This window comes from Seriola aureovittata, chromosome 19, assembly GCF_021018895.1.
Source record: "Seriola aureovittata isolate HTS-2021-v1 ecotype China chromosome 19, ASM2101889v1, whole genome shotgun sequence".
Lineage (NCBI taxonomy): Eukaryota > Metazoa > Chordata > Actinopteri > Carangiformes > Carangidae > Seriola > Seriola aureovittata.
The window spans coordinates 416,771-443,292 of NC_079382.1; the positions used below are offsets into that span (position 1 = coordinate 416,771).

Here is a 26,522-nt window from a genome sequence, read left to right on the forward strand (position 1 = left end):
CTGTTGTTGAAGTTGTTAATTATAAGCAACATCGTCTGAACCATGAATGAAGTACTTAATATGATATGAGAAGAAACACTGATACTTGCTCTTAAGTTTGGTTATAACCACGTCCACAGGTGATATTCAACAAGGTGAAATGTAAACAATATGATCACATAACTACAATAAAAAAATATTATTTCCATGTTTAAATATAATTTCTATTAAAGTCAGACTAAAGATATCTTGTAAAAAAGTGCATGAATTATCATTACATTTGAGTAATTTCGCTTTTGTCTAATGATAAACAAACTGTTATGAACATGTGATGCAGATGAAACAGTTAAAGTTAATGTCAGACTGTTTCTGCTGCAGAGAGGAGAGAAAGAAAAGAGAAGTAGTTGTGATGTAGTAGTGTCTGATGAGTCAGAACGACTGAAATGTTAATTTATAATGATGGAAATAATTCACAGTGTGTGGCTAATTGTTCTAATCAAAGACATCAGAGGTTTAGTCTTTATTTCCAGTTGTGGTCACAGTCTCCTCACGTTATTCAGTGATAAAAAAGAGAGTAAAATCATCACCAGTGTCAGGAATACTGTTGGATTAAAGAATATCTGTTCAATAAAATTGAAGCTATATTCATAAATTAAGAAAATATTAATATTAAAAATATTAACATTAAAACGAACAAGAAAATTCCAGGGAAATTTTGAGTGCCACGGGGGCTACCGCCGGGATGAGTACATGATTTATTTCCAGTGTTCAAAAGTCACCCTGATCATATTCTGGTTTTGAGAAATGTCTTGATATAAAAGATTAGATTAGATTAGATTAACTTTATTAATCCCACAACTGGGAAATTCATTTACCACAGCAGAAAAATAAACATCTATAGAATAAACATCTATGGAAATATACATCAAAAATACACCAAAAATACACTAATAAATACAATATACACAATACACACGATATGTACATGAAAAAGTGCAAGTTTGCACATGGTCAGGAAGAGCAGGAGTTGTGGAGTCTGACAGCTGCTGGAATGAAGGACCTGCGGAACCTCTCCTTCTTACAGCGAGGATGTAAAAGTCTGCTGCTGAAGAAGCTACTCAGAGACCCTACAGTGTCATGCAGAGGGTGAGAGGTATTTTTCATGATGGATGTCAGCTTAGCTAACATCCTCCTGTCACCTACTTCCTCAATGGAGTCTAGGGGGCAGCCCAGGACAGAGCTCGCTTTCCGGATCAGTTTGTTGAGCCTCTGCCTATCCCTGTCAGTGCTGCCCCCTCTCCAGCAGACCACAGGAAGTAGATGGCTGAGGCCACCACAGAGTCATAGAAGGTCCTGAGGAGAGCCCCACACACACCAAAGGACCTCAGTCTCCTCAGCAGGTGAAGGCAACTCTGACCCTTCTTGTAGAGAGCGTGGGTGTTGGTGGACCAGTCCAGTTTGTTGTTTAGGTGAACCCCCAGGAACAAAATATTGATATATGATGATTTTATAGCATTTTCTTTGTGTGTCCTTGTTTGGACGCGAGGAACCCCAGAGGGTACAAAATGTGTTACCAGTGTATAATAGACCTGTAACAGTAACTGACATTAGATTTTAAAAATATGTAAAAAAAGACACTTTCTTGCAGAAATCCATACCTTCAGCTGTAACACAGCCAAAATGATCAGCAAATCAAAAAAGAAAAGTGAAGAAAATGTCCAAAAAAGGACAGAGGGACCCCTGAGGGTTAACAAATCCCATGAACCGCTATTTAAATTACCACTATTATGTTTTTTTCGGTGCTAAATTTAACATTACTGGGGAGGAGAGCAACGCGACTAGAAGTGACAGCGAGAGAGGGCTAGTAGCTTCTCCTCTCCTCTGTCTCAGCGGAGACCGTCACAACTTCATTCACTCTTTTAACAAAACAAAACAAAAAGCAACGAAGGAAGCAGTAAATGGACTTACATATTTAAGACCTAACTAAATGTAATTTAAGACCTAACATGCAGCTAATGTAAAGCTAGCGGAGCTTGGAGAGTTGGTTATCTGGTTGCTAGGCGCACGCAGGCACGCACACAGGTCAGGAGCTGCCGTTGCCATGGCAATGTGAAAATCTGCCCAGAATTTGGCTTCTACATGGCTTCAAACAACTGCAAATTATGAGAAAACCGTTACTTCTTTTCAAAAACCGAAAACACCGTGACAGACACTGAAGCCAGAAGTTTCTTACAGTCTCTATTTTATTCAGATATTCCTTAAAATGAGTGAGTAAGCTCAGTGCGAAGACAGAGTGAGATTCTTTTGAAAAAAAAAGACGATTACATTAGGTGTCAATGAGAGTGAGACAGGTATTGCTGCCGGACTCGGCACCCCCGTTTAAATTTTGTGCAGACCCTGCCTGTCAAAGTTACATTTTATGAATCCCAACAACTATGTCTACATTTTGAGAAAGAATTATTTGTCTCCTTTTTACGGTTTGGCTGTGAGCTCGAGTTAAAAATAAAAATAAATAAATAAGTTATTTTTTACTGCTTCACGCATTCTAGCCAACTGACGCTGTCACTCTAACTTTGAAGAAAAAGTGATTTCCACTCCTACTTTGAGTGCTCACAGTTTGAAAAGAGAGAGCAGAAGTTTTCCTCCGTTTTATAGTTTGAATCACATTTCTACGTGCAGGTATGAGAGAGCTGGGTGACTCAGAAAAAAGGTGAAATTTTGTAGAAAAAAGGTGAGATTTTCTGGGATTTTAAAGAAAAAAATTCCAATGCATTCCTAATGTATTATTTATTCCCAGTATTTTGGGAATAACTTTGGGAAAAATTGGAATTTTAACACCAAAAGTCATAGCCCCTCTTTCGGGATCAAGACGCACGTTTTGATGTTTATATTACCGGGGTTTTCTCAAAGCTGCGGGACAAGTTGGCGGAAGAATAATAATAAGCCCGAAATAATATTAATATCCGCCCCGCCCCGAGGCACTCCTCTCAGCTATTCTAGCTGTAGAGGAGTGCCTCGGAGCTGAGCACTCGTGGCACTAATTAAAGTCCTTGGGGGCACCAGCCTAAACTAATAGGTAAAATAACCAATATTGTTTCAGTCTCAAATTATTACTATTAATTTGGAAAGACATTTATTTACAATGGAACAGAATAAAAACACAATGTCTAATCTAGTACATACAGGTGTGTGTGTTTGTGTGTATTGCTATATGGGGGGACACAGACAAAGGCAAGATGGCTGATTCAAAGTGGTCGCTGTGACCACATGACCCGAACAAATAAGACTGCACGGAAGGTGTAAGTTACTTTGTGAGCCTAGCTCATGTAATCTAAATGTACCAGGTTAGAGGGAGAAAGTTAGCTGCATGCAGGTTCAAGAACTGAGACGTACTACTATGTGTGTGAACATACAAGTACTCAATTAACTGTGTGACTAACCACAACCTAAGCAAACATTTCAACAACAAGACATTAAACAACAGGTACATTAATAAAGTTAAGACTTCGGCTGCATAGCTGTGCTATTCTGTGCTAGTTGAGGTTAGGCCCAGTCAGTTAACGTTACCCAGTCCTTGGAACAAAACAAAGAGTTCCTTTCCAGTGTTGTTGTAAAGTCCAGTAAGTGTGGTGGCTTCCTGGTGGAGTAAAGTCCTGTCTAGCCAGACAGGACTTTACTCCACCGCTGTTATCGCCTCTGTTCTCCTCACAGAGTTAAATGTTCCACGCTAACTCTGCTGTGACTCCTATTGCTTGGAAAATCAGCTGGCTGGCCTTGTGTTGTAGCCACTGATTCTGAAGAGAACTTGGTTTACTCTCAGTTAATCATAAGCAGGTCACTGCTGTTGAGGAGAAGAGTGTTGTCATTTACTGTGTGCAGGCCGGCAAGAGAGCTGTTGTCTCAGGTAGCAAGAGCCGAGAGGGGAGAGCAGGAGCTGCTCTCCTGGGCAAGCCAAGAAGAGAAGAGAGTTGTTGTCTCAGGTAGCAGGGCTGACCGGGCTGGGGCCTTGGTACTCCTTGAAGAGCTGAGAGGGGAGAGCAGGAGCTGCTCTCTTGAGCAAGCCAAGAATAGAGGAGCTAAGAGAAAAAGAGAACAAAGAGGGATATCTGGTTTTGTTTGGTGACAACCTGGGGGGTCACATGTCACATACTGACCCACACTGACTGGTCAGTGAGGTCCCTGGGGGAGGGTCGTCCCCAGGTGTGAACAGTGAGGAACTGTGGGGAAGTGAGTTCCTTTGTCTGTGGAGCAAAGAAACATCTGTTCTCTTGGGTGAGTCCCAACAAGCTATAAAAGTTATAGTTATTATATAGGCTATTTATTTAGCATGGTAAACCATTTTAGAAGCTTTATTTTAAAACCAGTGTGGACAGATGGAAAGTTTATTCTGTCAGTTATTAAGTCCATGAGTATCAATAATACTGAGCTCATTCACCTTTTTTCACCAGGACTGTTTCATAAAGAAGCCTCCAGAGTGAACCAGAACTGAGATCAGACTGAATGAATGGAGACAAGGGGTGGTGTGGGGAGGCACAGGTCCCCTTTATTTTAATGAAAAATCAAAGACCTATGAAGGTAAAGCACCACATCATCCAAGGAGGAGCAGAACAGAGAGAAAGGAGAGCATGACAACAGACTGACAGAGTCATACACTGAACTGAGGAAGAGGATCCTCTCCTCATGACATTGATCACTTGCAACATCAGAATAATTAACAACAAAAAACAAAATGGCAAAATAAACAGGACACTGTCATGTCAGACCACAGTGACTCTGCAAATGGTTGGCCCCCAAACACATGCTACATCCAAGAAGATCCATCAGGACCACCTCAGTCCTCTGCAGACCACCCTTCATGTTGCAGAGATATGGCACAGGTAATTGTGAGTCTGAGGTGATCCAGTTTACCAGAAGGACACAGAAACCAGGACAGACACTGGACCAGGCTGCAGCACCTGAACTCAGTTTAGTCATATGCATTAGTTATCCTGGTGGTTTGTAATGAATTTTTTTAGTGACTTTCATGTAGTTTGCATGACTTCCTGTGCAGACTCATACTTTCACATGGTTATTATTCACCCAACAGTGAAAATCAGAGAGAAAAACTGTTGTTGGATCATTGAATCAGTTGGAGGATCTTCACACGGATGCAAACATCAAATAACTGACAAAAAACCCCCACACACACACACGCACGCACGCACGTACGCACGCACACACACACACACCTCAGTGTCATCATTATTATTGCAAAATCTCTGATAACACATGTATATGAGTTCATGTTGTTTATCATCATTCACCTGATATTTGACTTCTTTTAAATGTTCAAAGAAAACCATAAAAGAAATGACACATAATGCAGTTTTTTAGTCCAGGAGTATAAATAAAACAGTCAGTGAACATGCAGCAGACACAGAGCTGGTACATCTGAATGGGAAACAGGACACGTGGCTTTGTAGCTGTGGAGACTTTTAAATGAAGTTTAGACGAGGTGCAGCTGTCCATCAGCTGGTGGCTGGAGTGCAGAAGTCAGATCAGAATAGCACAACTGGAGTCAGAAACCACTTCAGTGTCAGAGCTCAACCTTGGAGTGAAGGCTGCTTCTCTTCCTTACTCTGAGAACTATGGCTATCTCTGTGTCCAGAGACGCTGTCCCATAAAGACTCAAATCCATCCATCTAACAGCACTGTGAGCATGTACATCAACTGAAAGCAACATGAGGGTGAACAGATTCAGTCATGGTAGGTGTGAAGGTTTCTAAATATCTTAGTCACAATAAATCAAAGCCCATGAGCTATGTACATGGCACATATCCACATCATGCTTTGTCTGAGCCACAGTGTGATTTCAAATAAATGTGAAACAACGGCTCTCTGATGGCACCTTGTCGTCATGGATACCCACATGTTGACACACACTAAAGATGCTCTGACACCAGCTGTTGTTTCATGTCGACTGTTTGACGGAGCAGTGAGAGGTCGGGACGTCACCTCTCAATGAATAAGAGCTACAAACACAGGCTGTTGGCAGCTCACAGACGCAGCCACATAGGTTAATATGAGAGTTAAAGCTCCATGAGGTGATGAGGCTCTGGACAGGAAGGGATCCCTTCCTGAAGTGACCCGTGCTGCAAACGTCTTGTAGCTTATAATACTAACTCTGATCCCTCCGCTACAGCCAGGAGTGATACTCAGTATCTTTACATGCACACGAGACTCTGGGTGACGCAGGTAATAAGGGAACTAACACCTGTACATGCTCTGCAGTAACTAGGTGTGGGTGTAGCTCCACAGCACTGAACTGAGGGTGTGGGGATGACATGGCTGATCTGACTTCATGTTGCTTTTACTCAAGGATCAGCTGTTTCTGTAGAGTCTTAAATCTAAGGCAGGTAATCCACTGATCTCTAAACATTTTGTGATGTATCTTTAAATTCTCTTCACGTCCTGGTAGCAGTGAAGAAATGAAACACTCTGACAATAAACAGAAAGAAATTTGTCCTTGTGACAGCCACAGGGCCAATCATTTCATTCAGGCTAAGTATGTACCTGTCTGTCAACATACCTCCAACTAAGAAGAAGAGAAAGAAGAAGAAAAAGAAGAGGATGAAGAGGAATAATAAGAAGGAAAAGAACAAGAAGAAGGAGAAGAAGAGGAAGAAGAAAAAGAAGAAAAAAGATTTCCACTGCAGGAACTTTCCCCAGGAACCAGAAACCTTTGAGGAACTATGCGTGTTTCGACCGCAGGAACCAGGATCTAAATTTAGTTCCGTGGTAATTGATCGACCCCCCAAAAAAGTTCCTGGTCAGGGGGTAGTACTTTCCAAAGGTTCAGGAACTTTGGGGGGTGGGGACTGCAGTGCTGAACATTTCTGACTGGTGGAGTACTCGCTGCATTTTATTTTACCTTTAACCAAAATTTCTCCAGGAACTAAAAGGTTCCTGTGGCCCATTGTTGTCCTTGTTTCCACTGCAGCCTTAGGGCCCAGGAAGTGCATGAAAAATTATTACTTGACATTACATTATTACTTTGAGGACAACGAAATATGGGACAAGTTGCAGAAGCAGCATTTTATTTTCAAATACGAGCCGATCCCGTATTAAACGTGATGGGTGGCAACCCTAGCCACTCCAGTTGTTGTGGTCCTTAATCTTTTTGAAGTCATGTTTCAGTTTTTTTTACCTTCTCCTGAACCTGTTTCACGGTGTGGAAGATGTATTCGCTCGCTCGGTACTTGCTCATTTGGTCCCTGCAGACTTTTAAACATTGCAGGTGAAATAAAATGCAGCGAGTACTCGATCAGTCAGAAATGTTCAGCAGTGCAGACCACAGCCCCAAAAGTTCCTGAACCTTTGGAAAGAGCTACCCCGACCACCGACGTTTTTGGGGGTCGATCATTTACTCCAGAACCAAATTTAGACCCTGGCTGCTGCGGTGGAAATGTGCATAGTTCCTCAAAAGGTTCCTAGTTCCTGGGGAAAGTTCCTGCAGTGGAAACGCGGCTTAACTAAAAAAGTAGTATCTCAAGGATTACCTACTCCAGCTTTAAGATCTATCTGTGTCAGCCTCCTCCTACAGTATTAGTCACATGATCATCACATGTAAGTTGTATGTTTTCAGACGGTCACAGACAGATGACAGCAGCACAGGTGAGCATGGCAGAGACCAGACAACAGGCTCTCTGAGGTCTGAGCTCAGTCTGGAGCAAAGGTCATGTGGAGGTTATAGTGTGTAAACTGGGAGGAGTTTAGGAGTCATGTGATGTGTGTGTGTTGGGTCAAATCATTTTCAGTTATCTCAGTTATAACAGTCGGTTTAGTTTGCCGTTAATTTGTGGCAGCATGATGTCAAATCAACCTGCAGTCTCATGTTTGGTTACTGCCAAAGTTCAAAGGTCAACTCTGCTGACAATGACCTTTAGTGCGGTGGGCGCTCAGCTCAAACAGTGGTAACAAATCATGAAGCGGCATCAGTCATGAGCATCTGGATTATAGTAATAATAAGTTAACCTGCAATACATCTTGATAAAAACATGTAAACATGATGTGAAGCTCCATGAGCTGAGCTTCAGTTTGTATTTCAGAAGGCATGAATAGAAATTGATTTGACCCCGGCTCCGATGTGGACCCCTGCTAATGTTACGAGGTGTCTGGGTTGTCCTCTGCAGGTTCAGCTTGTTCTTGGGGTCTGTACATGAAGGTGAGGAGGAAAAGAGCCACGTCATAAGAGCACCAATAGGCCGTGTGTGAGGTCACCGCTGACCAATAGCGGCTCTCCACCAAGCCCTCCCGCAGCTCAAAGTCGACGCGTCTCTCCAGCTCCACTGCAACAGAGAGAAGGACAGATCATCAGCAACATGTACAATCCCAAAGGCAGGGTCTCACACTGACCCCCCAAAACAGATGAGTCGGTCTGAATGAACTACTACTCTGACGAATGTAGGTCTTAAAAGTGGCTTTTTTTTAAGTTTTCTCTGCTGCTGAACATGGTTTCTTGTTGGGAGCAGGTGGTGATGATTGTTGCTTGACAAGAGCTGCGGCCATCATTGTGTTTACAAGACCAGAGGTTATAATACGTCCTCTGAGCAGCTACGTCTTCAGTGCAGGCCGGAGGCTACAGTGAGTCGGTATCGGAAAGTGACAGAACTAAGGCTAGCTGGTTAGCATGCTAACTTAAGGAGATGAAAGACGTGATAGAGACAAGAGTTAACATTGGTGTGTGTTCCACCTCTGGAGACAGCTGGTGTGTAAAGGAATGAAGTTTGATACTGAACTCACAATATTTCCTCGAGACCAGTGGTCCCCAACCTGTGGGCCGGGGACCACCATGAGGTGGAAAAGGTTGGGACTTAAAAATAGCTCCTTAAAAAACTATTCATTATCATTACTATTATTATTGTTACTACACGTTTGTCACATTGTCTCATCATTAGTACCATGATTCATTGTACCAATCTGGTACCAAGCTGGTCTGGTGAAGTCTGCACCAAAGAGGACTCTCTGGAAGTCCAGATAAATCCACATGAGCCCCCTTACAGATAGGAACCCTTGAACTGTAGATCTGGACATTTGCCGCGTTTCGACCTGGAACTAAAAGTTCCAGGTACTTTTCTTCAGGAACTAAAAGGTTCGGGAAGGTTATACAAAATTATTACATCTCACAGTACTTTGAAGACATAACATGAACGAAAATACAGGACAAATTGCGTCCCATATTCATTCAATAAAGGACACAGCATTTTACTTTACAATACGGGACAATCCCATACTATACGTGACGGGTGGCAACCCTAGCCACTCCACTTGTTGTGGTCCTTTATTTATTTGAAGTCCTGTTACAGTTTTTTCACCTCTTCCCTAACCTGTTCTGCGGTGTGGAAAATGTGTTTTCTCACTTGGTGCTCGCTCCCTGCTGACTTTTAAACATGAAATAAAATGCAGAGTACTGCACCAGTCAGAAATATTTAGCACTGCAAACAACACCCCCTAAAGTTCCTGAACCTTTGGAAAGTACTATCCCCTGACCAGGTACTTTATTGTGGGTCGATCAATTACCGCGCAACTAAATTTAGTTACTGTTACTGTCTCTCTGAAGTGAAATCGTACTCAATTCACTGGTTATGGTTTTTTTTTTTTATGAAAGTTTCATTAACTCTAATTATATGCAGACATGTTAGTGAATGCACCATGAAAACAGCAACAACAGAAACCAGTTGGACTTCAGTCCAGATTGGATAAAACTGAGCCTTAAGTCCAATTTGGGAAAAAGACGACAGCGACCCAGTTCCAATGCTCCCTTGTCTGGACAGGCTCCAGCTGCCACTCACTGGTGACCCCAACAGCAGGTAAGTCATCCTTGTTCCCTCACCAGAGCCTAGTACTTACATGAGGTGCTGTCCATGACTGCTGAGGTGGACTGGGACATGGCTGCCTCCACCTCCCTCCTCTCCTCCTCTGTTTGTTTGTCCTTCTCCTCGCTGTCTGCCACCGCCACTCCTTCTTCTCCCGACGCCACGTTTTCTACTTCAGAGGCTCCACCCTCACAATCTGACGGCTCCTCCTCAACTCCACCCACCTGGCTGCTAGAACGTGAGAAGCGGGAAAACAGGATTCCTCCTATTCCCTTCCCAAGACTGGCAGCACCTGAGGGGCATCAGATAATTCATTCATTTAAATCATCAATGAGCCTGATTCATTCATCATCAGAACTGAATCCAGACTGACTATCCTCTTATACCTGTAACCACAACCACCAGTGATGTCACGGTGTACAGACACAACAGGGAGTACACTTCTACTGCAGCAAGGTAAGAGCTACTGGGGATCGGTACAGGGGTCATGTGGACTACATCTTGGTCTGGTGCATTTTGGTTTTTGTGTTATGTTCTCATGTTAATGAAGGAGGTGAGTGGACAGAGCCAGAACAACTGTTTCTTTACCTTATAAAAATCTGTGATTTTAATCATGGTAACGCTCTGTGTCATTTGGTCGTGTGTCAATGACATCATATCCTCTATGATCATGTGTCGGTGTTGTGTTTGTCTGACAAAAGCTCAACATTGACTGAATTATTATATTGAACCAGATGAAGGTGGAGGTGGATGAAGTGGATCCATATCAACAACTCCCATGATCCCAAGCTACTTCACAAATTTCGTTATTGTTTTGTTTTAGAGGCCTCTAGAGGCAGAAGTTACAGACTGTGTGGTTCAGCTAGGCTAACAAGCTGCTGGTTGTAGCTTCATATTTCTTGTGCAGAGTGGAATCAGAACAGACATTTCAATTTCCAAAAATGGTGCAGCTGAAAATTGCCTTTCAGTATATCCAGAGTAACAGCTGCTAGGCTCCTGTCCTATGGTCTTGTCTAAAGATAACTGCTGAGGCAGGAAGGCGGCTCAGTGCTGAGAAGAAGGTTCTGGGTAGTTCACATGTTCCTCCTGAGTCTGCACTTGTTCCCTGCAGGGTAGGTGAACTGGAAAGTCTTAAGTACACAAAGCTGTGAGTGGCTGTTTATGTATGTGTTGTAATCCTGTCCAGAGGCCAACTGGCTTCTCGCCCAGTGCATGCTGGCCCACAACAGGATAAATGAGTTAGAAAATGGAGGATGCAGAAAAGTTCTAGTAAATAAAGTGGATTATCATATACCACACTTGTCTGATCTGTGGAGAAGCAGCTCAGTAGAGAGGATGTATTTATATTCACATCTGTCATCATTGTGCTTTCATTCTCCACTCTACACCTGATGGGTGAAGGAAAAGTGACCCCCGCTGGTCTGTCAGCAGAGGGAGCAGCTCCTCAGAAACCAGGGCTCTCACTTTTTATTTCTATTGAACTCTAATGAGCTGTTTAAAGCCTAGAAGACCAACAGACCATGTGAAGTAGTTTACCTTGTGATCCAGCAGAGGGCGCTCTGTAACTTCTGTATCAGCTTGACCTATGACCGACTAAATCTCTGAGGCTGAAAAATGAAGCCAATACTGATGTGATAAAACTGCAGTCCCCATTTTTTCACAGAAGATAGACTAAATAACAGAAACACCTCTGTATAATATTATATACACATTACATCTTCCACAGTGATCAACTGAATCAACAACTGTCTAAAACTATTTTAATAATAAATTGCCACCTGTATATGCTCTGGCTCCAAAGTGCCTAACTGCAATGAATTGGTTGATTTCGTTGCTATTCTCACCTGGGAACTGACTGACAGTTTCGGTTACTGGTAGAGTTTATTGCTGCTCTGTCTTAACATAGTTAATGTTGCCGTTTTCTTTATCACAGTGTCTAACTACCTGCTGTACATTTAAACTTAGACTAGTTCTGCTCCAGCATTCAGAGTTCACCAAGAGCTCACTCAGCTATGTGAGTTGTGCGCCGTTCAGCTAGACACAGAGACCCTTTGATCTCTGTGATGTTTATAAACAAAGCCACACACACACTTATTGAAAGACACACAAACCATCTCCACCTTTGGATATTCACCTTCTAAAAAAAAAAAAAATCATAATTTTGGCATCTAATTTTTCAAAGCACTGTCTTTCAATTAATATAAGCTACTTTTTCAACCATTTTAGCATTGTGGTGAGCTGATCTTTTCAATAGGACTTGTAGCTTTCCCTCCGAAAAAGATTAAAAGCTGTTGTCTGCCTAGGGAGAGGGAGGGGATTGTGTGTGCGTGTTTCCCTCCTCCCCTGGTGGCCACAGTTGCCAGTGGCAACCAGTGTCTTAGCAGGTGTTAATGGGCAGAAAGGGGCAAAGCTGATTCTGATTGGCTAATTAATTAGACTCATTAATTCTTAGCCTTTTAACTCATGTATAAGAGCAACTCCAAGGTAAATCAACACAGTGTATTTGCATGTACTTGTGTGTGCGTGTTGATGTGTGGTTCTTTGCGTGTGTGTACATGGTTTCTATAATTGTGAGGACAATTTTGGTTAAAAACCATTATTTTCTCTATGACACGAATGAAACTGAAAGTAATGTCCTATGTACAGATTGAAACATGAGGAGTGAAGTACACACACCAAGCAGCAGGCACATTCAAAATTTCTCCAGGAAATTTCTAGTTATGTTATTCACCTTCCATATCGAAATTTCGGCGCGTAACTAGCAGCTTTGAGAAAATCAGGACATATATATATATATATATATATATATACACACACATATATACACACACACGCGGGTCGATCGGGAATGGTGTGCTGTGACTTTTCTGAGTGATGTAACCATAGAGATGGCGATAAAAGGTAGAAAGAATTCCCATGAGAATGAATGGGGACTTCCGGTTAAGCCCTGACCAGGTAGAGACGCAAACTCCAGTGGATCCGTGACTCTTCTGATAATTTGATTTTTTTTTAAACTTAGACTAAACTGCTCCCAGCCTTTCTGAAACTCTGTAAGTGCACTATAGCCTCCTTATATCCTCACATCCAACTCAGAGATGGCCCCAAAATCCAAGAATATTAAAAAGGGAAGAATGGTTGACGAAGAAGAACCTTCCCCACACCGCTGCGAGGCTACTACGGCAGGCGTTGACAGAGACTCCGTATTAACGGCTATTGAATCACTCCATACAGAACTTCACAAAATTAAGCAAGACATCTGTTCAAAAATCGATTCACGAATTGAAGAAGCTATATCCTTCCTTAGAAAAGACATTTCCAAACTTGAGACAGACTTCAACAGGAAATCTATTACTCAAAATTCAGCACTAACACTAGAGGTACAGCGATATTAATCCATAAGGGAGTCCCCTTTTCTAATAAGAAAGCTATTGCAGATAAGAAGACTTGTGATTGTATTGGATGAATTACATTCTGTAGCCTTAACTTTAGTCAACTAATATGGCCCTAATATTGACAGTCCACATTTTTTCAGGCAAGTACTGGATCTTATCACTGATACTTCACAAACTAATCTAATGATTGACGGGCGTTTTAATAAGGTTCTCGACCAGTACCTGCACAGATCCTCCTCTCATAGAGCTCCACCTTCTAACTCCAGTGAATTTTTGAACGCAACCATGGGTAATGAACTTGGTGGACATTTGGAGAGCATTTAATCCATTGGCTAGAGAATACTCATTTTACTCACCAGCCCATAAATTCTACACTGGGAGTGATTACTTCCTGGTGGACTCAAATCTCATCCCATATACTTCTGACCCCAAATATCACAATATAATCATTTCAGACCACTGTCCAGTTACATTTAATTTACGGTTAGACTCAATGGAAAAGGATTTGGAGACTGGACTCACTTCTTACTGGCAGACAAAGACTGTCAACTTTCTTAAAAAAAGAGATAGAGCTATTCTATCAAATGAATTTAGAATGCAGGAACCTCTCCATCCTTGCTTTGGGAAACTTTCAAAGTATTTATCAGAGGCAGTATTATATCTTATCAAGCGTCCAAAAAGAAAAAAGCTCTGACGGAACAGAGAGATCTAGAAAGACAAATCCAACAATTAGATGAGGAAAACGCCATACAACCATCTAAGGAAAAACACAATAGGATCTTAGCTCTTAAAATATAAACTGAACAAATTATTCTCTGTCAAAAGTTGTAAATATCTCCAATTAGCAAAGCAAAGATTGTTCGAATTTGTTGATAAACCGCACAAATTATTGTCACCGCACCCGGTGAGATACTAAGGAGATCAACAGCTGATTTCAACGGTTCTATTAATCTCTATATACTTCTCACACAACAGCGGGGTCTCCTCTGTCCAGGAATTTCAAGTTGAATTGCCAAGTTGAATGGGCCTATCTTTTTGAAGTTCCTAAAAATTTAACATGGGGGAAGCTTTCATTAATTGGATTAAAATGTTATATGCATTCCCAACTGCCCGAATCCTCACAAATAGGAGTCTGTCCTCAAAATTCAGACTTTACTGAGGAAAAAGACAGGGATGCGCACTTTCACCTTTGCTATTCGCTCTAGTCCTCGAACCCTTTGCTGAAAGAATCCATACCCATCCTGAGATTCACAGTTATGTCACCCAAAAGTACTCAAATAAAATTTACGTATATGCAAATGAAATTTTGCTTTATATTACTAAACCCCATACAAGCTTCCCTAAAATCTTGGCCTTAATCACTGAATTTGGCTCCTTTTCTGGATAACACATAAACTGGAACAAGGAGAGAACTTGAATGTGCAGGATACCTCTGGCTGGAACAACAACAATCCAAATGGAGAGGTTTACATATTTGGGAGTTGATATTACCAGGAAATACTCTTCTTCATGTAGTGCAAATTTCACCCCTCTGACTGAGAAGTTAAAATCAAAAATTCCATTTTGGAAATCTTTGCCCAGCTCCTTGATTGGTACAATCAATGCAGTAACGAGAAAACAAGTAATAGAATTTTGTCGGGAGGCGGAGGAGGCACGAAATTTGACAGAGGCGACCACCTCGCAATTATCTATGCAGGAAAAACCCTGTATCTTCAACATCCTTTCCATTGTAGTGGGTAGGACACTATCATAACCCCTAGTTGATTATACTGGGCACATCAGAGGCACTGAACACACTCAGGAAACCGCAGAAATACTTTACTGCTTATGGCCTCATAACAGCAAACCAGAAACCCCTTTAATTAAACACTGGCAAACCACTCCACCTGAAAGGAATCAGGTTTGCTCTGAAACACAGATTGGCTTATTTTTAATAAGATCTGGTCGTCCTTTGCAACGTTTTTGGACAAAACCCACACTGAATCTGACTATGTCCATCCTACCCTCCATATGAATTTGAATCTGACTAATTTACCCGTTTGATTTGGCTGCACACATGCACCTAACCCTACACCCCCTCCCCTTTTTTTTTTTAAAATGTTTGTTTATTTTCTTAATTATTTTATCTTATAATTATTTCGCTTTCATTCACTATTTGTTCTTATTTTTGTTATAGAAAATGAAGCGACTGAAATGTATTACCTGTATTATCTATATGGCCGAAACTGCTTCAATAAAAATAAATATGACTAAAGAGAATGAATGGGGAGACGTCTTGAAAACGACCAAACCCAGCTCTCTTTGGAGCTCTACTGCTGCGTCATACTTCAATGTAGAGAAATGGTTGAAACGTTAAACGGGTCACAAGACTTGAGACTCTTTTGGGATAAATCAGTATTTTGATAACTATTACAGTTCACACAAAATCGCAGTTTACGTTTTGCGTAATTTTTAGACCATGTTGAAGCCAATACACTAATATGTGTTTTACCTACCTATACCATATCATATTTATCATATTCATGTGAGTCATTTATAATCATGCTGCCACCTACATATCAAATCATGATGAAATACTGCTGTTTATGTTGACGTGATATTGCTAAAGTGATTATGATGATACAATGATGATGTCACGGGGTGTTAACTCTATAAGTAGACGTCACCTGAGCACAGGTAAGGGTAGTGTGTTTGGCTAGAGAGCGGAAGGGCAAACTATTTTTCAACCGCATTTCGACATAAAGCGAGTTTTCTGTTTAAGATGATCTTTATTTATTTTGCTGTTGCTGTTATGCAATAAAAGAAAGTATTATTGTGACACTACGAAAGAGTGAATGCGCGTTGATTTACTAACCGCTCCTACAATCAAGTTGAAAAATAGCCCATCTGAACGCCAGAAAGGACACCAGTCAACGTGGAAATGAAAGAGACCGGAGTCTGTTTGGATTGATCTGGGCTGCTGCCAGAATCTGATCTCACCGGTACCGTGAGTAAACGAGCGGATGAGCTGTTTTCTGAACCTGGCTACGATCAAACATTAAAAGGTGACAAATGAAAAGAAGGAACTGTTTGACGAGCAGACAAATGAATCCATAAACTGCCTATAAAATTACGAAATCACTGAAACTATAGGCCACGGATTAATATCGCTGCACGGAAAGCGGACAACTTTAAAGGTGATGCGAAGATCTCAAAGATATGAATGAAAATATTACAAGCAGATGGAAATAAAATATAATATACGAAACAAACTGCGGAAAAGGCCCGGAAAATAAAGATATACGCTCAATGGAAATAAAGTAACTTAAATGACCTATAAACGGATTGAAACCTAAACAAAGCACGGCTGTGCGCATGAAGGAGTAAAAATAAATAAAACAATAACCGAAATACTAATGAATATTCAAACAAAAGCTGTCGGTTTTACTTACTACAAACGAATATTAAAGGCTGAAAATGAAAACTGAAACAATGGCAGAAGGAACAGAATGTGGAGTCACTGAAGCTGATATTACTGAGATGGACGCTGTGCAACAAAGGAAAGCGTTCAAATCACTCAGCGCAACACGCAGAGGGAAACTCTCGCACTGTACACGGAAAATGAATGAAATAAAAACAATGATGAAAGAGGGTGCTGATGTTGACAAGATTAATGAAGGTGCAAATGAACTGCTAAGACTGCTGGATGAATTTAAAAGGTGTCATGAATCTGTTCAGAAACTGCTGCCTGAGGATGTGAGAATGAATGAAACTTTGGACTGGTATGAGCCAAAAATGGCTGATTATGATGCTTTTCTAACTGAAGTGGGTCAATGGATAAAACCTCAGCCTGACCTACAGACTCTTGTGGATGTTGGGGATAGTGTCTCACAGACTGGTTCAAAGGCTTCAAAAGGTTCTAAAGGTTCCAAATCTTCATCTGTTGTTTCAGCACGCATGAAGGCTGCTGCAGACAAAGCTGCTCTGCAGGCCAGAGCTGAAGCTCTCAAAAGGAAACATGAACTGGAAATGGAGAAGCATCAGCTGGGTTTAAAAATGGAATCCCTGGACTTGGAAGCAGATATTGCTGCAGCTGATGCGAGGCTAAAGGCTCTGGAGAAATTTGAAGATGATGAAGCATCAGAATCTGGAAAAGAAATGGAACAAATAAATGCGGCTGACAAAACAGAAGGAAGCCTAACACAACTGGAGTTTGCACAGATAGGAACCATACCTAAGACACCCTTACAAAAAATGATACACACTCAGTACCCACCACTAACTGCAATCACAAAAGGGTCTGAGCAACCACCAAGGGCTACAACAAACACTCACACACCTAGAGTTGTTGTATCTGATGGACCACATAGACGAGGTGAATCCACTCCCAGAAGTGAGATAGCTCAGAGCATTGATCTCACAAACATTATACAAAGACAGACAGACTTGGCGGATCTGCTAGTGATACAGCAGAAAGAATCTAAACTCCCAAGAAGGGAGGTTCCGGTGTTCGACGGTGATCCTCTCACTTTCAGGCCATTTATGAAGGCTTTTAAGCACAACATTGAGGACAAAACCAACAGTAACGAGGATCGACTGTACTTCCTGGAACAGTATACTGTCGGACAGCCAAAAGAACTAGTTCAAAGCTGCCTTGACATGAACGCCACGACTGGTTACGAGGAAGCAAAGCACCTACTTAAATATCACTTCGGCGATGATTTCAAAGTCACATCCGCATATGTTGAAAAGGCCTTAAACTGGAACCAAATACGTACAGATTATGGAGAGGCACTTCATAACTACGCCCTCTATCTAAGAGGCTGTGGTAATGCAGTTCAGGACCTTCCATATATGTCAGAGCTGGACTCACCATCTAACATGAAAAGACTTGTTTCCAAACTCCCATTTAAACTTCGAGAGAAATGGCGGTCTGTTGTGTGTGACATCACTGAAAGAACACAGCAGAGACCTAAATTCCATGACCTTGTTCTGTTTATCGAAAAACAGGCCAGAATCATTCAAGATCCTGTCTTTGGGGATATCCAGGATTCTGCTGGAAGCACAAATGGGAGGAAATCTAAAAAGGATTTACCATATATGAGATCAAGCAGCAAGAAAAGCTTTGCTACAACGGTCGTTCCCAAGGCAGAAACCAACATGAACATCAATGCATGGAAAAGGGGAGAAAGGCCAGAGGGCATCCAGACGGCCATGGATGCTTTTGTCAAGCCTTGTACATTCTGTAAAGGAGATCATGTGATGGAAACATGTGAAGCAATAGCGAAGATTCCCCACAAGGAGAAAGTTGAGCTGCTAAAGAAAAATGGACTCTGCTTTGCCTGCTTGGTCAAAGGTCATATGAGTAAAGAATGCAAGAAACGTCAAACGTGTCGTGCTTGTGAGAAGAGACACCCCACTGTCTTGCATATAGAGAACTTTACTCCAGGAAATACCAAATCAGCAGCTAAGCAGAATTCAGACACCAGGAGCAATTGCATTGCTAAAGTTTCAGCAGATCCCGGAAGCAATGCTACTTTTGTCACGGAGAAACTGATGGAACAGTTGTCTGTCAGAGGAAAGAAATCAGAGATCCTACTCCGAACGATGGGTCATGAAAAACCTGTGAAAACCCATGCTATGAGAGGACTGGAAGTATGCAGCCTGGATGGCAACAGCTTCATAGAGCTTCCTGAGGTCTTCACACAAAATGCCATTCCTGTCAGTAAAGAGAACATTCCTACAGATATAGACATAAAAGGAGGGCCTTACCTAAAGGATGTCCATTTAAGATCCATCAAGTCAGAAGTAGGCCTATTGATCGGTGTAAATGTTCCAAAGGCTATGGAGCCACTGAGAGTGATCAATAGCAAAGATGAGGGGCCCTACGCAGTCCTAACACGCCTAGGTTGGACTATAAATGGACCTCTCAGCAGTACTGCACCTATGGATGAGCATGGTCGACCACGGATAATTTCCAATAAGATATCAGTGGTCAAGCTGGAAGAGCTCCTTATACATCAATACAACCAGGATTTCTCAGAGTTGGCCTACAATGAAAAACAAGAACAGTCATTTGAAGACAAGAAATTCTTGCATGTGATGAACAGCTCAGTCAAAAAAAAGATGGCCACTATGAAATACGACTTCCGTTCCGTTGGGATGACATCAGCCTGCCAAACAACAGGAAGGTGGCGGAACAAAGAGCACTAAGTCTTGCCCGCAGATTCCAGAAAGACGAAGCCTTTCGGAAAGACAATATTGGCTTCATGAGTGATGTCTTGAGGAAAGGGCATGCAGAAAGAGTACCAGAGGAAAAACTTCCCCGGATAGATGGAAGATTGTGCTACATCCCTCACCATGGTGTCTATCACAAAAGGAAAAAGACAATCCGGGTGGTGTTCGATTGTACCTCTTCATTTCAAGGAATTTCACTGAACTCTGAGCTGCTGCAGGGTCCTGACCTTACATACACCTTGTTGGGTGTACTCCTCAGATTCCGACAGGATCCAGTAGCAGTGATGGGAGATATCGAAGGAATGTTCCATCAAGTAAGGATACCTACACATGATGTGGACTTCCTCAGATTCCTGTGGTGGCCAGACGGCGACACCAACCAACCGTTAGAAGAGTACCGGATGATGGTGCATCTCTTTGGAGCAATCTCATCCCCGAGTTGTGCCAATTTCGCACTGAAGCGGACAGCTGATGATAATGAAGGGAAATGTCGCACTGAAGTTCTCAACAATTCATCACAACTTTTATGTAGACGACTGTCTCAAATCTGTCCCAAATGAGAGCCAAGCAATCTCTCTGGTGAAAGAGCTCGGATCAGTATGCGCCACAGGTGGATTTAAGCTCACCAAATGGACCAGTAACAGTCGTGCAGTCCTTGCTTCGGTTCCAGCTGAAGATAGAGCAAAAGAGGTCAAAGATCTAGACCTTGACAAAGACAAACTGCCCATAGAAAGTGCTCTTGGCATGCGATGGGACACTGAGTCAGACATGTTCTTCTTCTCGATCACCCCAAAACAACCATCAGTCACCCGTAGAAGCATTTTGTCTGTGTTAAACTCAGTATATGATCCTCCAGGGTTCCTAGCACCAATTATGCTGACCGGGAAAGGAATACTGCAGGACCTGTGCAAGCTAAACTGTGGATGGGATGAACTGATACCAACTGCTTACACAGATAAGTGGAAGGCGTGGCTGAAAGATCTTAACCTGATTTCCAGCTTAAGAATCAGGAGATGTCTTAGGCCACCAGATTTTGAAGCCACTGGGGCACAGATGCTTCACATCTGCGATGCAAGCGAGCGAGGTTATGGGACAGTCAGCTATCTAAGACTGACTAGTGATGATGGATTACCTCACATTGCCTTTATGATTGGGAAGGCAAGAGTGGCACCTTTAAAGGTGGTGACAATCCCAAGGCTGGAGCTTGCCAGTGCAGTCCTTGCTGCTAGGATAGACAGGATGCTGAAGAGAGAGCTTGAGTTAACCCTCGGAGACTCAGTTTTTTGGACCGACAGCACCAGTCTTAAAACACATCCAAAATGACTGCAGAAGGTTTCAGACCTACGTGGCGAACAGAGTGTCTACTATTCGGGATCTGACACACAAATCCCAATGGCTCCATATAAAGACTGGAATCAATCCCGCAGACAGTGCATCAAGAGGCATGAAAGCTGAGACTTTCCTTCAAGAAGGACACTGGCTGAGAGGGCCAGATTTCCTGATGCAACCTGAAACAGACTGGCCAGTGATCCAAGTACCACCCACACTGTCCGACAAAGACCCAGAGGTCAAGAAGGTGACTGTGGCTTTCACTACAAGTGCGTTGCAGAATCAAAGTCCGCTGACTGAGCACTTTTCATCATGGGACAAATTGATTCGATCGGCAGCCTGGCTCCTAAAATTCAAAGAAACTCTGAGACAATTGAACTTAAAAAAGAAAATTAGTGATTCAGACCCACAGCTGTCTGTGGAGGATCTAGCCAAGGCTGAGCAATCACTTGTGTCCTATGTCCAACAACAATCCTTTCAAGGTGAGGTGACCTCTCTACAAAAGGGCTTACCCATAAAGAGAAACAGTAGGATCTATAAACTAGATCCCATCTTTCAACATGGAATCCTGAGAGTTGGAGGCAGACTAAGTAAACTGGCAATGCCAGCGGAAATCAAACATCCAGCCATTTTGCCCAAGGACAACCACCTATCAAAGCTACTCTTACACCATACCCACGCCTTGGTGGGTCATTGTGGAAGAAATCAAATGATAGCAAAACTCAGAACAAAATACTGGATCATAAGAGCAAACTCTGCTGCGAGAAAGATAACACGGGACTGTGTACTCTGCAGGAGATGGTATGGCACAGCAATGACACAAAAAATGTCTGACCTACCTCTACACAGGATAACACCTGACTTGCCACCCTTTACCCACACTGGACTAGACTACTTTGGTCCAATAGAAGTCAAGCGTGGCCGCAGCAAAGTAAAAAGGTATGGAGCCTTGTTTACGTGCCTCGCAAGTAGAGCCGTACACTTAGAGATGTCATTCAATGGACAAAGACTCCTGCATTTCTGCACTCCGACGATTTATCTGCAGACGAGGCCAAGTGAAGGAGATTGTTTCTGACAACGGTACAAATTTCGTGGGGGCAGAACGGGAGCTTCGAGAAGCACTTACTCACCTTAACCTCAGTAAAATCCAGCATTTGATTCACGCTGAAGGTATCAAATGGACATTCAATCCACCCTATGGTCCTCATCATGGAGGCGTATGGGAGCGGCTCATCCGAATAATCAAAAAGATCCTCTATTCCATCACAAGGGAACAGACCCTGGATGACGAGAGCCTCCAAACAGCTTTATGTGAGGTAGAGGCGATCATGAATGACCGGCCCATCACAGTCTTATCTCAGGATGCGAAAGATCCGGAGCCTCTAACACCCAACCACCTGCTCCAAATGAAGAGAATGCCTACTCTTCCACCTGGACTCTTTGACAAAAGTGAAAGTGAAGATGGAACCAGACCCAATACATAGCTGATCTCTTCTGGAAAAGCTGGACAAGAGAGTACCTCCCATTGTTACAAGAGAGGCAGAAATGGAATAAGGTTAAAAAGAATCTAAAACATGGAGACATAGTGCTGATTATCGATGAAAGCTCACGACGCAACTCCTGGCCCATGGGCAGAATCACAGAAATCTTCCCCGACAAAAAAGGACATGTACGTTGGGTCAAGATCAGGACACAAAATGGCACCTTGGAAAGGCCTATTACTAAGCTGTGCCTTCTACAAGACATGACCTGAGGAGACAGGTCTGACCTATACACTTTTTTTTTAAATATTTTGACCCCTGAAAGGACTTTAGTTGAACCTTTTCTCTCTTTTTTCTCTTTTTCAAACGAGGATCTGCGTTGATCTTTTTGGTTGAATTTTTATGAACTTATTTCACAAATGGACTATTGGAATTAACTGGATTATTATTATTATTTTGTTTTTAATTATTTTTGAAATTCTATGGACAATCCTGAATATTGCCACAAAGGAATCTTGAGTGTATGCTTCATTGTATGAATGTATGAATTGCCCTATACCGGTCAATTAGGGGCCGGAGTGTTGAAGCCAATACACTAATTTGTGTTTTACCTACCTATACCATATCATATTTATCATATTCATGCAAGTCATTTATAATCATGCTGCCACCTACATATCAAATCATGATGAAATACTGCTGTTTATGTTGACGTGATATTGCTAAAGTGATTATGATGATGCAATGATGATGTCAGGGGGTGTTAACTCTATAAGTAGACGTCACCTGAGCACAGGTAAGGGGTGTGTGTTTGGCTAGAGAGCGGAAGGGCAAACTATTTTTCAACCGCATTTCAATATAAAGCGAGTTTTCTGTTTAAGATGATCTTTATTTATTTTGCTGTTGCTGTTATGCAATAAAAGAAAGTATTATTGTGACACCACGAAAGAGTGAATGCGCGTTGATTTACTGACCGCTCCTACACCATTTCAGATTTTATAATGGGTGTGTATTGCATGGAATGTTCAGAGCTAGAGTGGATGACATCACAGCTAGAGTGGGAGAAGCTCTAGAACTCCTCTGAAAAAATTCTTGTCCTTCTGACCACATAATTCATTCTTGACAAATCATGGCTTCCTTGGTAGTAGACAAATTTGTGCTGTTTCATAGAAAGTGTCTACCTAAGCACAGAGATTTAGATTTTCAACAGAGAGCCTCAAAGTGATGGGAGTACCCTCCACAGAAGTGACCCTTTTTTGTAACTCGCTCCTGTGTCCACATTTTTGGCTCTAGATACACCAAAGCCAGATAATCCGTGCCTGAAGTTCTTGTCCTGCTCATGATTTGCCCATGGTTTTGATAAGAGTTACTGCTTTTTCAGAAATAGCAGTTGTTTGAGTGGCTCGCAGAGCCAAAATCTCATTCAGCTCTGTGTCAGCTCTGTCTTCCAGCTAGACAAAGATGTTCGAAACAGCCCGTTAAGAGACTCTTTGATCTCTATGCGCACACGCACAGAAAGCTAATTCTTATTGGCTGATTAGACTCATTAACTCTTACCATTATTACTCTCAAGTATGAGAGCATCTATAAAGCAAATCAGCACATGTGTTTCTACAATTGTGAGGACAATTTTGGTGAAAAACCTGTAACAATCTGACTGTGCTCCTACCTGATCTCTCTGGTGTTTTTCCACTCACCCCGCCTCCGTCTTACTCTCCACTCTGCCACACCTCCTCATCAGCCTCACTGTCCCCACCTGTTACTCCCAGCTGCATTCCATCTCCTATTAAGCCAGTATTTAAGCAGCCTTGGTCCACTCACTCATTGCCAATTTGTCTCTGTATTATGCAAGACTTTCCAGCATTCATCTCCGGACCGACTTCCTGTTATCGACCCTGCTCGTCTCTGACTATCCTGCCTCGTCTCTGCCCCGGTTAACGCCTCAGCCTTCTGTCCCCAACCACGAGTTCTGCCTTTACCCCTCCTGGTTCCTGTCTGCTGTTTGGCATTCCCCAGCTCTGACGTTGCTATGTGAGGTTCCCACCTGTCTTACCTGTGGGATCTTTACCATCAGAGACTCCTGCCTCGTCTAGTCTTTCTTGGTGGGTTTGTCTTGTGAGTACTTCCCTGCTGGTTTCCTGATCCTTTGTCTGGCCCTGATTACCTGCTCCTTCCCAGTTTGTCCACCCTGCTGCTTACCTGGTTCCGACCCTCCTTATTCCTCGACAACATCTGCAGCCTGCTCCTTAACGGTACTGTTGCCTTCCTTCCAACTCGTGAGCCTCCCGAACCCGCTCCATGAGTAAGTAGACCAAGGCTACTTAAATACTTGCTTAATAGGAGATGGAATGCAGCTGGGAGCAACAGGTGGGGACGGTGAGGCTGATGAGGGAGGTGTGGCAGAGTGGAGAGTGAGACAGAGGCGGGGTGAGTGGAAAAACACCAGAGAGATCAGGTAGGAGCAAGGCCACCTCTCTGCCGCCTCATCGCCCCTATGACTGCGCTGTTGATCCTCTACCTGGGTCCTCGCCTCCTCTACTCCCTCTCTGGTTCAGAACCGCTCGCCATGGAGATGTACATCAATGACTCTCTGGCAGCTGTCATCATCTGTCTGTCCTCTTCTCCAGCTGGTGCTGGGTTGGTGTTCGTGGAGAAAAAAAGACTACCGAGGACTGAATGACATCACTATGAAGAATCGGTAACCATTGCCCCTCATCTCCTCTGCTCTTGAACTCCTGAGGGCGCCACGATCTTCACTAAGCTGGACCTCCGCAACGCCTACCACCTGGTTCACATCAGAGAAGGAGATGAGTGGAAGATGGCATTTAACACCCCCACAGGCCACTACGAGTATCTGGTCATGCCCTTTGGTCTCACCAACGCCCCAGCAGTCTTCCAGGCGTTGGTAAACGTCGTCCTCCGAGACATGCTCAACAAACATGTCTTTGTTTACCTTGACGACATCCTGATCTTCTCAAAGTCCCGCGAGGAACACGTCCACCACGTCCAAGTGGTACTGCAGAGGCTCCTGGAGGCGTCCTTAAGGCAGAGAAGTGTGAGTTCCATGCCTCCTCAGTCTCCTTCCTGGGGTACATTGTCGGCCGAGGTAGCATCCAGATAGACCCCACCAAAGTTTCAACTGTCACTGCCTGGCCCATTCCTGGTTCCCGTAAACAGCTGCAACAGTTCCTGGGGTTTGCCAACTTTTACCAGAGGTTCATCCGTTGGTACAGCTCCGTGGTCGCCCCCCTCACCACCTTGACGTCCTCCAAGGTGCAATTCTGCTGGTCCCCCGATGCTGACAAGGCGTTCCAGACCCTTAACGCCCGGTTCACGTCCACTCCCAGCCTGGTTCGTCCACCCTGCTGACTGCTTACCTGGTTCTGATCCTCCTGCTTCCTCGACAACATCGGTACCGTTGCATTCCTTGAGGTGAGCCTCCCCAACCCACTCCACTCACCTGCTCCGCAGCACGGCATCTCCAGCCCCGGCCCGGGACCCCTTCCTCTATCCCCAATACCCACCTGTGTGCAATATCTCTGCTGGTTCATAAATAAAGGTCATTACAAACTACGTCAAGTTGTGTGCTGCACTTGGGTCCATACTATACCCATTTCAAAACCATTATTGTGAGGTCATTTTGGCCAGTCCTGACAACTTCAAAGGGCTGTTGGAGGTTAAGCTTTGGCAGTTCCCAACATCACGCACACACACATACATTGAAAGACACACAAACACCATCACCACCATATGGATATAATTGTATAAGTGTCTCAACCTGGTAACACAAGCTTTTTGGAGGCTCTATGGTAGACGGCTCTACTGCCATACACAACAATACTCACATTGACAGACCACCATCTTATTTTTTGGATATGCGACCTTCAAAATAAGAGTCTCAACCGGGTAACAAGAACTTACTGGAGGTTCTGTGGGCAGCTCTACCGCTACACACGAAAACTTGCAAAAACACAAACACACATATATTGACACAATCACCACGATTTTGGATTAATGTTCAAAAGTCTCAATGTGGTAAAAGGGAATTATTGGCTCTATTGTACAAAACCTTATGCAATTTATACTGCCAAACACAGAAGCACAGACACTTTCAAAATAAGAGTCTCAAACATAAACTGTAAGGTAGGTAATAAGCTTCTCTTAGAAGCTATCGTCTATATGGGGATATAGTGGTATAGCTTTATTGCAGATCAACTTCTATTAGGACATGTACATGTGTGTATACATGTCTTGCTACGGTTGTGGGGACA

General features: G+C 42.9%; 1 protein-coding gene across 1 annotated transcript in view; it reads right to left on the bottom strand.

Annotated features, from left to right (window-relative positions):
• Positions 1–4,495: 4,495 nt before the first annotated feature.
• ddhd1b (DDHD domain containing 1b) overlaps positions 4,496–26,522 on the bottom strand; it is a 32,298-nt gene continuing 10,271 nt past the window's right edge. The window contains exons 12-13 of the mRNA XM_056405203.1: positions 9,868–10,125; positions 4,496–8,306 (exon numbers count right to left, since the gene is read on the bottom strand). Of these exons, the coding sequence (XP_056261178.1) occupies positions 8,122–8,306; positions 9,868–10,125 (443 nt within the window). The 3' untranslated portion in view covers positions 4,496–8,121. The remainder of the gene's footprint in view (positions 8,307–9,867; positions 10,126–26,522) is intronic.